Source organism: Neovison vison, chromosome 9, assembly GCF_020171115.1.
Source record: "Neovison vison isolate M4711 chromosome 9, ASM_NN_V1, whole genome shotgun sequence".
In the NCBI taxonomy this organism is placed as follows: domain Eukaryota; kingdom Metazoa; phylum Chordata; class Mammalia; order Carnivora; family Mustelidae; genus Neogale; species Neogale vison.
In genome coordinates, this window is record NC_058099.1 from 86,569,618 (window position 1) to 86,584,604 (window position 14,987).

Genomic DNA, 14,987 nt, shown 5'->3' on the forward strand with positions numbered 1-14,987 from the left:
TACATAACACGCATAACACGCAGAAAGGAAGCAAGTACATATTTGCTCTTTGTTGGTTTTCCCCCCTCTAAAAAAATTGTTACAAAGTCTTAAGCTTAAACAGAGACATAGAAAAATCAGTGTATTCACTGTCTCCAGTTATTTACAGCAAAAATTACAGAGACAGCATACATTGTATTAGACCTTCCACAAGCATATATTAAAAGTAATTACATTTGAAAAAATATTTTTATTTTTCCTCTACATTTCTACAATACGTACTCAGTTTTCTGTGGGTGTGGTTTGCACTCGTGTGTGTGTGTGTGTGTGTGTGTGTTCCTCAGATGAAGCAGACAGTACTGGGCTTGGATGTGCGATCTGTAGCTTTTCAGACATACCTAACGTGTGTCTGCGTGTGGTGGTGACAGAGCCATGCAGATGCCGTCCACCGGCCACTGACACAGAGTAGGGTTCAAGAGAAGGGTCATGCTGCCCAGCTGGGGTGTGGACACCCTGCGCCTGCCTCAACTGGGTCTATTCAATGCTGGTCCCCTTGTGCTTTAGTTTTGGCCATGAGAACAATCACTGAGCTGCTTTTTCTGATCCACTGGAGGTCAAGCTTACGGTCATGCAGGAGGCAAAGATTACTATGGGCAATTGACCGGAGGATTTTCAGCAGCTTAGGCAAAAAGTGCACAAACAGACGACCTCCACCGGCTGCATAGGAATCCCAGGTCCCGCACTTCAGAACATGGGGGACTGCGTGATCATGACCACGAATACATTCTGCAGACACAACTAAGGGAAAGTAAAAACGTGCCACAGGTATCGAAGCCACACATCAGAAGAGACACATCAAGACTGAAAAGTGGAAAAATCGTGTGCTTGATGTTCAGGAAAAAAAGTGGTGAGAGATGGAGCCACCTGGCTCTAGGAAGCTAGGAGTTCGGGCGAGACAAAGAGAGATGTCTCTTATGAGCCATCGTTAAATGGGATCGCTTGCATTTTTCGACTACTTTTGTTTTTCCAGCTGAACTCTTGCTGGGAGTGACAGTCAGATGTGGAAACCCCACTGAGCTCCGCATCCCCGCCCCTCTCATGCGGAGTCCTGTCTGGCCAGACTTACTCCAGGAAACAGGCCCCGGGATTCAATTTTGCTTTAAACCAGAGGTTACAAAGTGGACCCTCTTCTCCTCGGAGGTGTATTTGTTTGGTCTGTCCTCAGCTCTGAGTCAACTGACATCCCTTCCAACCAGAGAGATATTGTAAGATTCAGAAGCATTAGCGACACTTGGGCTTTAGCCGGCCATCGGATGTCCCCTTTCAGATGGGGCACTTCCTTGCCAGCTGGCGGCTGGACTGCTTTCGCTCATTTGCATCAACTCCCTGGCCCTTTTAGGCTTCTGAATTTTTAACCCTTGCTTCAAATGAACATGTACCTCTGGGTCCTGAGACCTGTCCCCGTGCCCCTCCTCCCCCAAAAATAGGTTGTCAGCTCCCGTCTAATGACCCACGTGGTTTTCCATACCAGGCTGTGGCTTCTATCGGCAGCCAGAAACAAAAAAAAATCAACTACCACTTCATCTAAAGCAGATGGTGTGCTTCTGGTCTTCCTGGTCCAGGGGACTCTGTGCAAAGGTTCACTACAGATGCAAACTTTCCAGCTCTTGCTGTTCTGTTGAATGGCGGCTCTGTCAGGCACAGGCATCCTTGCCTGAATTTGCTGCCAACTGTGGCAACTTCATTGGAAGCAAATGTTTACAGAGAAAAGAGAGTCAGGAAAAAGTTACTTTTCCTAATTTCCAATAGCGGTGGAATTTTTCCTTCTGTAATACACGGAAACAAAGCAAATGCAACAACACTGACATCATTTGCATCTTTCTGATGTTTTCGAAAAAAAGCTGGTTACGTTTTAGGTTGTCCTTGGGACGGAAGAGTCACTTTTGCATTCAAGGCTCGTACACATGGGATTGCGCAGTGTGTGAGTGGACTAGCCGTGTGTGTGGGTTTTCTATGAACAGTTTAGCTTCACTGCTGTGAAGTTAGGTGTTGAACAAGGCAGCTGCGATAGGAAATGTACTGGTTTGTCCCGGGCACCTCTTGCTACTAACGTCCAGAGTTCCCTGTGATTTAAGGTGTCACAGATTCTTCCCAAGAAGTCCCATTACCCTAGAGACCACTATATTCTGTTTATACCTACACAGTGGTCCTTTATTCCAGAGCTCTGAAGACCGTTTTCAAATGAGGGAAATCCAGAAGGGGTATGTTTGTAGAGTACATAGTACATCTCTACCCTCAGCTTTCATTCTCCGGGGTGGGGGGGGGCACAGAATTAGGGATACTAAGATGACCCAAGTTGTGGACACCCAAGTGTGGTAGACTAAGCCAGATCTGGAATTCTTTCTTCTCCTATATTCCCTCCAAAATTTGCCTTTCCTCTTCCAGATCACAGGTATGCCGGAATTTGAATTCACACAGCTTTACCTCCCCTGGCAGAGTCAGCTACCCCCACTTAGACTTCTGTATTCTCCCTGCTCAGGACCTGTGTAGGGAGCTTGGGTTTGCTCGGGAGACACATATTCCTATTAATAGGGCAGTTCGATTATTTGGCTCTTAGCAGATTTTAGAAAATGAGACCAAGTTGTCCTTATTCGTGTGCAACTTTCCATCAAGTCCACACAGTTAACGACACGAAGTTACTGCTTACTGTTCTGAAAGCCTTGTCAGAGAGGTTCTCTTATTGGCATATCTAATTTATGCCATTTACATTTTGTTGTCATTTTCCTGTTTTATTCCCCCCCCGATGTATTTTTTTTTTTTTAATGAAACATCCCTGAGTGGGTACAGTGCAATATCTGCATCAAGCAGTGATTGTCATTTACGAAGCATGAAGTGAAGAGTACAGATGGTGGGTTCTCTGGTCCAGTGTGCATTGTATCATGAAGGTGGTGGGAACCCCTGCGCGTCTTCGCAGGGAAGGGACAAAAATTGCATGTGGTACACAAAGTTGTTTTCAACCAAATTTCAAAATACCTTGAGATGTGGTCATAGGAGATGTTCAAAAGGCAGCTTGGAAAGGCGTATGTTGCCACCAAAGATACGACCTGGTTCTCTTTTCAGGGACAGATTTGGCAACTGGGGCGCAAAATGGAAATCTCTCTTCTCAGCTGAAGTGGCCTGAGCGTGTACTGGTTGCCACTGTTTTGTTGTCGTTCAGTCGCTAGCTGTTTCCTGTGCCCTCACTTCAAAAGGTTCCTGCTGTCCCAGTGAAATGCTCGCACTGGTAGAAATGACAAACAAATTCAAATCTGGTACCTCCTGAGGCACATGTGGGAAATAATCCTTTTCCTACATCGCCCATGGGACGAGGGAGGAAAAAATTCTCAGCCACTTCATCAATTGAGCCAATTTAAATCCTCAAAGGTAGACCGAAGGAAACAAATGATTCCCTTTGCAACGGAGCAGGAATTACAGGCCAACAACGGAAAACACGAGGCCGACAGAACGATGAAAGCAAAGTTTGACATAAGTTCAAAGCTCAAAGGGAAACACCAAGTAGACACATTAAGCGTTGCCTATCACAAGCCAATCATAAAACATACATTGCATTTGGAAACGGCTTGGTTTAATTGAGCGCCTTCCATTACCCTGTTTTCCTAGCAATCAGTAAAGTAATCTTTCCATTAGAAGGAAATATGACTCTTGGAATTAATTCTTTATACAAAGAGCTAGCAGGAGTGACATTTACACCAGAAACAACCAAGTCCCTGCAGCAGCATAACACGCAGTGCGCAGCTGTCTTCTTAGACACCGAAGGTAATTTGGTTCAATGTAGTTAAATTAATTGAATATAACAGTAGTTGAGAAAGAGAGTCATTATTTTAAAGCCTTTTTGTTTTTCCCCATTGGTTTGGAATTCATCAATCATGAGGTGGGAAAAGGCTCTGTTTTCTAGAAGAAAAGACTAGCGCTACCGTCTGATCATCAAGGAGGGGTGCGGTGGCATCGCGGAGATGGCTCTCAAGACCGTGTCACTTTAGGAGAGCGTCGGAGATGAAAAGGAAATCAAAGTTTCCACTGATGGAAACTTTTCAAAGCAAGTGTGCGCGCATGCGTGCGGGTGCGTTTGCCGAGGAAGAGAGGGCGGGGCCTCGAGAGCTGCAGCTGGGCTACGCTTCCGGGAGATGGTGCATGTCATTGTCTTCTACACAAAGCTCGGTTCTAGCTTCATTTTTAAGAACTCTTGTTTTGGATGCACTAAGACCCAAGACATCCGGCCTCCAGAGCCCAAGCCGAACAAGCTGCCTGGGGTTTATGCTTTCCTGGTACTCGGCTGGAGAGCAGGTGGAGAGGGGAAGCTTGTCCTAGGAAGCCTGAATTCACTAAGCTTTGTCTCGCCTCTTGCACTCTGTGCTTTGCAAGTTGCTTAAAAAAAAAAAAAAAAAAGAAAAGTAAGCCCTGGCTAGATGGATGATGCGATTTCAAACCACATGGGAAATAGTTTTGGCTTTGGGGTGTATTAGTTGTACAGAATAACTCAGATGTGTTTTCCTTATCTGTCGAGTTCTTGCTCTGTGCTTACAGTGTAGCATTTTGGAGTTGAGAAATTAGAGGCCCCACACTAGAAGGACATATAAAATCCTGCCTCCCCCTTTATTGCTGCTTTTTCTAACAAACTTGGCAAAGGGAATGCATATAAGGAACTACTTCTTTACTTTGTAGGTGCTCTTTCCTACCTCTTCTTTGCCAAAACCAAAAAAAAAAAAAAAACAAAAAACCAAACCAAAACAAAAAAAAACACCAAAAAACAAAAAAAACCCAAACCGCCCCAAAAATCCCAAACCAAAACAGAACAGGTTAGAGAGGACATGTTGACATGAAATGGCATCTGGACCCTGGCTTCTGATTTCTGCCGTGACTCTAATTTTATTAGAAAAAATTGCTGGTGATCAAACCTACAGGCTGCTTTTTTCTGCTGAAGATACAATGAGCACCAAGATCAGTTTCTTTCCCAGCCTAAAATCCAAAGAAAAAACAAAAGCGTTTTGCGTGTCCTGGTGAAAAATAGGAAACAGTGATTGTTTGGTTAAAAAAAGTTCTGGACTCCACAATATTATCTGTGGCCTAATTCTTAAAACAGGAAAATGGCTCCAAATACTACCCCCCCCCCCCCAATATTTACCATCCTGACAAGGCTTTGATGTCACTGAGAGAGCTAGAGTTCTTACTCAGAGGCTGGGTGTTACGTTTGTTCCTTCACAGACTTATCTCTGAACCGGTACCATTCTGCTGTAGACGACAGCTGAAAAGTCTGGCTGGGAAAACAATCCTGATTGTCTGACATAAAGATAACACAGAAGGGAAATAATAAGAGAGTGCCTGATTGAACCTCCTTCACTAGTGGGTATGGTGTTTTAAGCCACAGGGCACGTGCAGGTGTAAGTAATAATCATATATAATATTCTCGGATATTATATACTTATTACATACCTGCACAGTGCTTTCCAAGACAGCTACAAATTTTCACATGCATCAACTATCTAAAAACATAGAAATAGGTAAGCCTATTCAGTGGAGTTTTCTTAAATTATATTTGAACAATTAACAGGAAAAGTAATCATGTAAAGTACCGCTCTGTTCTCGTATATATCTACAATAAAATTCTATAAACAGTTGTCTCCCAAAACATACCCGAATAAAATAAACATAAAAAAAAAAAAGATAACACCCAGTGTCCTCTAGTTGTATATTTATGATCATTTCAAAAACAAACAAATAAAAGAGCCCCACTCAGGTGCATATTTACATTCTTCAAACTGTAGCGGTGAAAAATAATTCTATTAAGTGCAGGACATTCCTAATGTTGCAGTAGACATTTTTCTTAAGTCTTCATGAACACATTGCTTTTGTCTTAATGGTGATGCATTCCGTGACTAGGAGACAGTCCTCTGGTCGCCTTCATTTGCAGACGGTGGCACAGTCAGGATTAAAGAGCTCCTTGTATAATGGAGGAAAGAGGGTGTTCACTATGTCTGGATGGGATTGTTTGAATACCTGCAGCTTCTCCCCGTGCAAGTTGCAGACCGCCGTGATGGTGGGGATCTTGGCTATTAACTGCAGAGTGGGGAGAGACGGGGGAAGGGACAAAGCGGGAAGGAAGCTCATTAGTGCTCTGTCTTCTGAATCAGTGTCCTTCCTGGCCTCTGATGAAGGCAATGGCTTTGGGAAAAGACGTTCGGGAAGAGAGCAGGCTCACTTTCAGCTTCTCCTTTCTGACAAAACAAAACAAAACAAAACGTGCCTCCCACCCCCAACCTCCAGAAGGGAAAGAAAGAAAGCACGCAAGCAGGGCCAAGCTTCCTGATTTCACTGCTTTTAAATAAAACTGTGTTTGGGAGGTAGTCGACTTTGATCGGTAGGAGTGGGTGCTTTGCGCCAGGCCGACTGAGTCAGAATCCTGGTTCCAAAATAGCTAAATGGCCGTGTGGCTGGGATACACTCTGTCTTGGTTTTCTCGTGTGTAAAGTGGGCTTACTCACAGTTCCTAGTTCCTTGGCTTGTTGTGTGGACGGAGGTAATTCATATAAAAGTGGTGAGAACAGTGTAGGCATGAAATGCCATTGTTAGCTAATATTATCTATCGTTTCCCACAGATTTTTCTGATATGACTGTGAGGTTTTTGGTTTTTGGAAGGCGACCATGAGAGGAAGGTGTGATCTAAACTGTATGAGGCGTGATCCATAATCCTCGGGGCTGCTTTGCTCACTAGCCTGCCTGAATCTTTCTCGTTCTTTTCCGCTCTAATGCATAAAATGAGACTCTGTTTCATCAGGAGAGAACCTGGGAGGTCGCTGGCACTAGCTTCTTCAGGGAGGCATTTAAAAAAACTCATGGGGAAACAGCCACTTATAATTGCTAGATTTTGACATATATGTATCATGTGGGATGTGATTTTTTTTTTTTTAGTTCCAATACCCAGAAAACAGGGTTTTATAATAATTTAAAATGTCCACAATTTGTGAAATGCTACATAGGTCTTAGGAGATGAACAATTCTAGCTTTTAACAGATTTGTAATGTGGGGACTCCTAGAATTTATCATCTCATGTCAAAATTAGCTTAAAACCAAACGTCATCATGATCAAATCACTGTTGGAATAGGATGTGTTTCATAAAAGATAAGCCTGATAGCTCATAGAGCTGACCAAAGGTACACGTGAAAGTGATGATAAAATTAAATAAAACCCATCGAATCACCAGTTCGGTTCATGTGCTCCCTATCCTACTCAATAGTGAGAAACCATCTCAGCCTTTGAAGTAAAAGAGAAAATAGATAATTAGTTACTTTGTGGCTCTTCAAAATCAGAAACTTCCGCTTTCATTAAGTTTCCCTTTAACAACTAAGGACTGTATAACCACACTATGAGCAATTCAAAAATAGCATCAGGATGAGAGCTGTTGACACATTCATTAAAGGGATCTAGAACACACAAGGTTGGGGTTCAGACATTCCATTTCCATGGCTGTTTAATGACAGGGGTAGACATGAAAAATGTGACATCTTTGTTTATAGAATGCATGTTAAATTTTAGACTGAGAATCAAGACCTCGTTTCCTACAGGTTGTTACTTGAACTTGCAGCAGGCCCTCTGCTAGACACCAAAGTGCGCAAGACGGTATGGTTCTTATCACCTGCCTGCAAAGACGGATGTGAATAACGGCATCCCGCCCTCAAAAGCAAACTGGAAAACCATGGTGGGTGCCATGCAGAAATGGGCTAGAAGTGCTAGAGAACAGAATGTTCTCTTCTCAAGGCTTCCTTGAGGAAGCGCCACTTAAGCTGAGCTCTGAAGGGAGAGTGGGAGCCGATCAGATGCTGGGGTACAGGATTTGCCCCGGAGCCACGTGAAATGATGCCGCGGTACTTGGTGCATAGGAAGAGCGGAGCAGTGAGTGAGCACGTCTGACGGAAAAGCGGGAGGGATGGGCGTGGCCAGTAGATACAAGTTGATGTTAAGGCTCTTTGGAAGGGTTTTCAGCAAAAGAGATGATCAGAGTCACATTCTGAAAGAGTCACTTTGGGTCCAGGGTGGAAAACAATGTCTCTTCTACATTTTCATAGGTAAAAGGTATACCAGGGCCCACCTCCCTGAAGTCCCTTGGGAAATTATCCAAGCTCTCTCAACCAGCTGGTTCACAAAGATGGAGGCTACAGCAAGTTGGAGCACTTCTTACACGTTACCGCCTCCCTGAAAGAGCGACGGAACTCGGAGAAATTCTGAAGGCTTTCTGTGGTCGCCTGCAGCTGAGCGGATACTACCGCGGAGCTCTGAAAACTTCCAGCTGCGATCCGTAATGCCTGTCAACCTCTCCTCTGCGTAACAATCACCGGGGTGCTTCCTAGAAATCCAGATTCCTGGGATCAACCCTTAAGGAGTCTGTGTCCGTAAGTCTAGGTGGCCCATCAGCCTCCATGTTGGAGAAAACATCCTTCGGGAGGCTGATGGACTGCGGCCGTGGAGGTTCAAATTTTTTGCATTTACAAGTTGCAAAGTAAATTCGGTACCTTCTCTGAAACAGTCCTGGGAGCTGGGTGGAAGGTTAGCTCCTTTTCAGGAGACAGAGACAGAACTGATCATCCTCAGAGAGGAGACGTTCCATCTGCTTAGCTCTGTTAGCATAGTAGGGGACAAGAAATAGAATTCCTAGTTCCCTATGGGACACAAATGCACCATAGATAGGATCCGCCTAGTGATTTATAAAACAACAACAACAACAACAACAACAAGACTAAACCTATGGGTTTTAAATCCCTACTGCCTGGGTCTGAATTCTGCACCTGATTTACAGCTGTGTGATCTTGGGCAAGTCACTTAACTTCTCAGCTTCATTATTGGACAGATGGCCCCTCCCTCGGAGGGTTGTGTGAGGGTTAATTAACTGCGTTGACACCAGCTGTCAAGAGCAGTGCCTGACACATGGTGGCAATACGGGTGTTAGGTGTTATGCTTCCATTCCCATATAATGCTTCCCTCAAGGAGAGGAAGAGTCCAGGCCACGCTCGTCCAACCCAACCACCCAGGGGGCAAGATCCCAACTTAAGCCTTAACCAAGCACTGGAAACTGGGTCATGCGTTAATGTTGCGGAAATCAGCCACTTCCTTTTGTTGAAATGAAAAAACAAAATCATATTTTCATTTTCTTATAGCAATTAAAGTAACCTGCTCATTTAGGAAACTGATTTATAAAGTAGAACCTTATACACACACAATTCTTAAAGCATTTTTTTTTTTTTTTGCTCCTTTTGGGAAGGGGAGGAAATGTCCTCTCATGCATTTACTTGTCATTAAATGCCTAAGAGGACAACCCTTCTATAGTTGCTTATTTGCCTTGGGAATACTTAATTACGTGTTTGGTTTAGAGAGAGTGAATAGGGACCCTTGCTTTTTTCCCACCGCAAACTGGGGTTTAAGGAACATCTGATTCAGGACCTACTTCTTCCCTCTTTTATGGATTTGGATCCTGTCCCTGCTGCTCATCTGTACAATGGGTCAGATGATGAAAACTGCTTTTTGTGAAGAACACTGGGGCCGCATGAGCAAAGGGCACCAAGGAAGGCAAGGAGCTTCCCTAACCTGTGTGCGCTTGGAGGAGGCTGATTTAAAGCCACCCAGGCAGTGGGAACAGAAATGCTGATGGGCATCCATCTGCTGGGAGGCACGAAGGGCCAGGAGGGGTTGCAGAGGCAGCGGCAACGCTAGTTAGAGCCCAGAGGGGCCTGGTGGAGGCAGCGGCAGGCAGTCACTTACTGCTCGTTCATATTATGTACTGCAGCTGGGGGACCCCCATTTCAAAGGGAGCTCAGAGCAGCCTCAGAGGCAGTTAATGGCTCAACAACTTTTTAAACAGCTGGGGAAGTGATCCAGAAGCACTTGGAGATGGAGGGGGTAGTCGGTTTCAAACCATCATGAAATATCTTCATGTTTAAATAATCCCCCTAGCAGTAGACAGAGGGTCCAGAAAAAGGCATTTTCACATTCATGTCTCTCTTATGACAAGCATTTCTTATAAGAAGGAAGCTTTAGCTTATACCTACAGGGGTCTACGAGAAGAAAAAGGAGCTGTTGGAGAAGAGCTAATAATCCAACGCTTCTTTCCAGAAGGTGGTTTTATGAGAAAATCCACAATTCTGTAACGAGTACGTTTGATGTGGAAAAATGGAACACGCAGAGGGTAAGACGAGTGATCTCTTTCACAGAGGCTTCCAGGCCATCCAGATGCCCTCTAGCCTGAAGCAGGAAGCCAGCAACAGTTTGACCGAAGTGGAGGAAACTTCAGAAGCACTGATAAAAACCTGGCACATCAAGTGAGGCCAAATACACCTAGTTTGCATGCCTGTTCACTTTTCTTTTTCAGGGGTTTGTCTGGCTAAACTCGGACACTTGGGTTAGAATTATAATACTGAATGAACTTGAGATATCTGTCTGCTCGTGAGCCCCCAACCCCTGACCCCATCCCTGGCATCCATGCTGAACCACTGGGTACAGGGGGAGTGCACATGGATTCAGCCGGGGCTGGAAGCGGAGACTGGACTGAGAGCCAGCAGGTTACTTTTTAAATCTAGTAGAACCTACCCTTGAAGAATGTAGCTGGAGAAGCTACATGCTAGCCATATTTCACCACATGGACTGGGGAAGCAGGGTTGGCTGGTATTCAGGGAGGGAGAAGAATTAAGGAGATGCCTTAAGAGAGAGAAACGAGAGATGGAGAATTAGGAAGGTGTCTTGATTCCTTGTTCTAGTGCCTTCCTGAATGGTGGCTGCATTTTCATCCTTAGGTTCCAAGAGATCTCTCTCCATTCTTTTTTCTTTTTGCTTATGCTAGTGTGAATTGGTTCCTTTTACTTGTTACCAAAGAGTTCTAACGATGACATCGACTTCTGACTTGAGGCATGAGGAATGACATCAAGGTCTCTCTTTCTCTTTTTAAATTTATTAGAGAGAGAGAAAGAGAGAGAGAGAACAAGCCAGGGAGGGAGAGGGAGAAGCAGACTTCCCACTGAGCAGGGGGCCTGATGTGGGGCTCCATCCCAGTACTCTGGGATCATGACCTGAGCCCAAGGCAGATGCTTAACTGACTGAGCCACCCAGGCACCCCAAGACCTCTCTTCTTACTTACAGACCGTTAGTCTGATGGAGAACCCTTGGAATTTCTGGGTGGTGGACATGCAGCATATGCCAGCAGACTTGGAGCAGCTAAAATGAACCAAAATAATCTCGTCTTTCACAGTAACTCTGCAAGGAAACTGGCTCAGTCCATATGGGACCACCGTCTCCCCCTCGCATCTGGCACAGAGCTTACGCTCCGCCAGAAACCTGAGCTGAAGTGGGAAATAGCCCCGGGACAAAGCAATGCTTCTTGGGTATGGACTCGGAACTTAAAAAAGTGGGGGACCTGCTGAATTGTTTTCTATAGTTCTGCCTCTCCTTGGATGACTTCAAAGCATAAACAGCATTATGAGGAAGCCCGAGGAGCTGGAGGGGGGCTCGGGGGGCCCCGCTTCGTCGGGGCAGTGGCTATGTTAACTCTGCGAACATTCTCGGAGCAGTCGCTCTACTTACCCTTTAAGAACTCTTCAGCATGTGTTCTGCTTTTGAAAAGCATAGCAAGTTTGAAGTAGGAAACCAATTCCTAGCCAAGGGGAGGAAAGGGGAGGCTCAGCACCTGGGCAGGGGCTCCTGGAGCGCTCACAGGACAGCTGCTCTTTGAGATGAAACGGACTCCACAGCCCCACAGGCCACCTACTGAGAATTCTAGTATAACACCCAGGGTCTTGCAAGAAAGCGGGCTTTAGACTCAACATTCCATTGCTAATCGGGACATAGCCTATTTCGACCTCATTGAGAAAGCAATGAAGATCAATGGAGATGACCCTGTGCCATTTCCACAGATCCCTTGGTCAGTATCTGCTCTCCAGGCTCCATCAGAAAATCAACATGGTGAGTTTTTTTTTTTTTTTCTTTTAAATGTGTATCAAAAGAGCACCATTAATGTCACAGTGACCAGGGCTGGTTTCTTTCCAGTAAAATTTCAATTTATTAGCATGTGCAATAGGGCCGTCCAAGCCTTCCATTTTGTAATCCTCCATTTAGTGACTTGGTTCTGTTAATAACAGAAGAAACTTCCTTATGTCGATGAGACAGTTTTGCTACTGTTACGCTAGAAACGGACTTAGGAATGAAGAAGTTAGTGTATCAGTTGGCTTGTACTTCTCCCAGCTCAACCCATCACAGTTTCCCTAGGGAAGGCTGGAACCTTCCAGAGCTAAGGAGGAGATGAACCTCAAAGAAACAGATTTGTCGCCACACGGTGCAGCCATTTTTCTTGTCTAGGACAGTCTCTTTTCACAGCTGACTTGAGTTCTCCACCGTGTTTTCATTAACATGGTACAACTTTAGAGTAATACTTATGGATGAAGGGACACGTGGGCCATCTTCACAGGCAGCAAAGGCTTCGAGTGACTGGCCGCCTGGCTAAAATTAACAAGTCAGGAAACAGCAGGTGTTGGCAAGGATGCAGAGAAAGGGGAACCCTCCTACACTGTTGGTGGGAGTGCAAGCTGGTGCAGCCCCTCTGGAAAACAGTAGGGAGGTGCCTCAAAAAGTTAAAGATAGAACTACCCTATGACCCAGCAGCTGTACTATTTAGGTATTTACCCAAAGGACACAAACATAGTGATTCAAAGGGACACATACACCCCAATGTTTATAACAGCAATGTCCACAATAGCCAAAATATGGAAAGAGCCCAGTTGTCCATCGACAGATGAATGGATAAAGATGTGTATAAAAATACACACACACAGGAATATTACTCAACCATCAAAAAGAATGAAATCTTGCCATTTACAATGATGTGGAGGGAGCTAGAGGGTATTATGCTAAGCAAAATAAGTCAGAGAAAGACAGATACTATATGATTTCACTCACGCGGAATTTAAGAAACAAAACAGAGGATCATAGGAGAAGGGAAGAAAAAATAAGCTGAAAACAGGGAGACAAACCATAAGAAAGGGAACAAACACGGTTGCTGGAGGGGAAGTGGCTGTGGGACCAGGTGGCTGGGGGATGGGCAGTAGGGAACGCACTTGAAGTAAGGAGCACCGAGTATTCTATCCAACTGATGAATCACTAAACTTTACCTCTGAAACTCATAATACAGTATATGTTAATTAAATTGAATTTAAATAGAAGATTTTTTAAAAAGTGACTTGAAGAGAGAGAGCCATAGGGGACAAGTAATAACCCTCTGGCCATCCAGGAATAGGAGGAAAGAGAAGCGTGAGAGAGATTCTGAGCTTCAGCATAATCCCTAGACTCCTCCATATTTAGAAGAATTTGAATTTCCACTAGCACAGAACTGTGTGTTCACAAATACCCGGAAGGATGGTGTGGCCCATCTGTAGTGCACGGCCAGGCACAAGCAATTGAACAGTTTGGAGAAATGGATTAAAGGCTCGGTACTGCCTGAGGTTGGTGGTTGTAGTAAAAGAAGCACCAGCACTCGCTCTGGTCTCTGCGTATGGCGGAGCGAGCAGCTGGTGGCCCGACTCCCACCACGGGTCCTCCAGGCCTTCCTGTCGGGTATGGGTCAGTACAGAGTTTGCTACTTTTAAACTTCTCAGTAAAGATTTGGGCAAGCACTCAGGAGGGTCGCATGTATGTGCAGGAGGGCTAGGAACAATTAAATAGACTAGCTACTAAGATTTCGTGACTCTGATTATCCAGGAGCTGCGACAGGAGGGGACGGGCTGGAGAAGACTTTATCAGACAGGCCTCCAGCCGTGGCCCTGGCCCAGAGCTCGCACTGAAGGAAGGCCTGGGATGTGAGCAAGATGTCTAGATCCAAGCTTTGCCCTCAGTCGTGAGTACGCTGCCCCTCCCCGGCCCGAGCTAGACTGACTCCTTTTTCTCCTTGCCCTCTGTCCTCTGGCCAGAGCAACAGGAAGGACAGATTCTTGTGACTGGTGATAAACGAAGTCCATACGCCAGAGAACCAGACTGTCGCCGGTCATGGCGGTTCAAATATACACCCACCCTATTATTCGTAGCTCAAATATACCTTATACTTCCTTACCTCTTATCATTTCCTCCATCACTTGCAAGGCCACACTCCATCTCCTGAGCCCTCCAACTTCCTTTTTTTGAAATAGTTCTCATCCATTAGTAATTGACTCAAATATGCCACCTTTGGATCAAAATTTCCCTGCTGAAATGCATTTCTGTCCACAAGAGCAGCACTCACATACTAGACCCCTTACAGAGTGCGCTGCTTGCTGATACCAAATACCATTTCGTCCTCAAAATAATCACAGAACCTGGACATGGTCTTCAGTCACATTTGACAAATGAGGAAACCTAAGCACAGAGAGGGTAAGTCACTTTTCCACGGTCACTCAGCTAGGAAGTGGTTCTGATGATTATTAGAAATATGCTACATATTATCACGATGCTGTGAGGAAAGGAAACCAGAATCTTTAATAAGGCTTTAAAAAATAAATGGGTTCATATATTGGGTTTGAAATCTTCTAGTTAACGGATATAGAATTCCTAATCTTCACACCTTCCGCACATCCAAATTTGGTCAAAAGTACAAGGTTTGGACTTCAATTTCAGGAAGTGGGCATGACGGAAGTGTGTTGGAGCCTGTTCTTTCGGGATCAAGTCCAGTGACTGTGTCTGAGCCCCAACCCTCTTACCTGATGTCCGTTCCACTCGTTCAGGGTCAAATTGGTCGCACTATAAATAGTCCCTGCGCGTTACCCCGAAGGCAGATCCGACCCACCGACTGCGGATTTACCTGCGCCCCTGGACTTGATTGCCACTGTCGGGTGTGTGCCCATTCTTCTAGAGGGAGGTTTCAGGATGTCTGTCAGATTCCCCGAGGGGTCTATAAATTACAAGTATTAAGAATGGCTGCCACTGTTTGAGAGGCATCCTAAAGGCAGAC

General features: G+C 45.1%; 1 protein-coding gene across 2 annotated transcripts in view; it reads right to left on the reverse strand.

Moving 5' to 3' along the window:
- Positions 1-232: 232 nt before the first annotated feature.
- RORB (RAR related orphan receptor B) overlaps positions 233-14,987 on the reverse strand; it is a 191,204-nt gene continuing 176,449 nt past the window's right edge. For both annotated transcript variants that reach the window (XM_044265887.1, XM_044265886.1), the window contains exon 10: positions 233-6,093. In XM_044265887.1, coding sequence (XP_044121822.1) covers positions 5,938-6,093 — 156 coding nt within the window. In that variant the 3' untranslated portion in view covers positions 233-5,937. The remainder of the gene's footprint in view (positions 6,094-14,987) is intronic.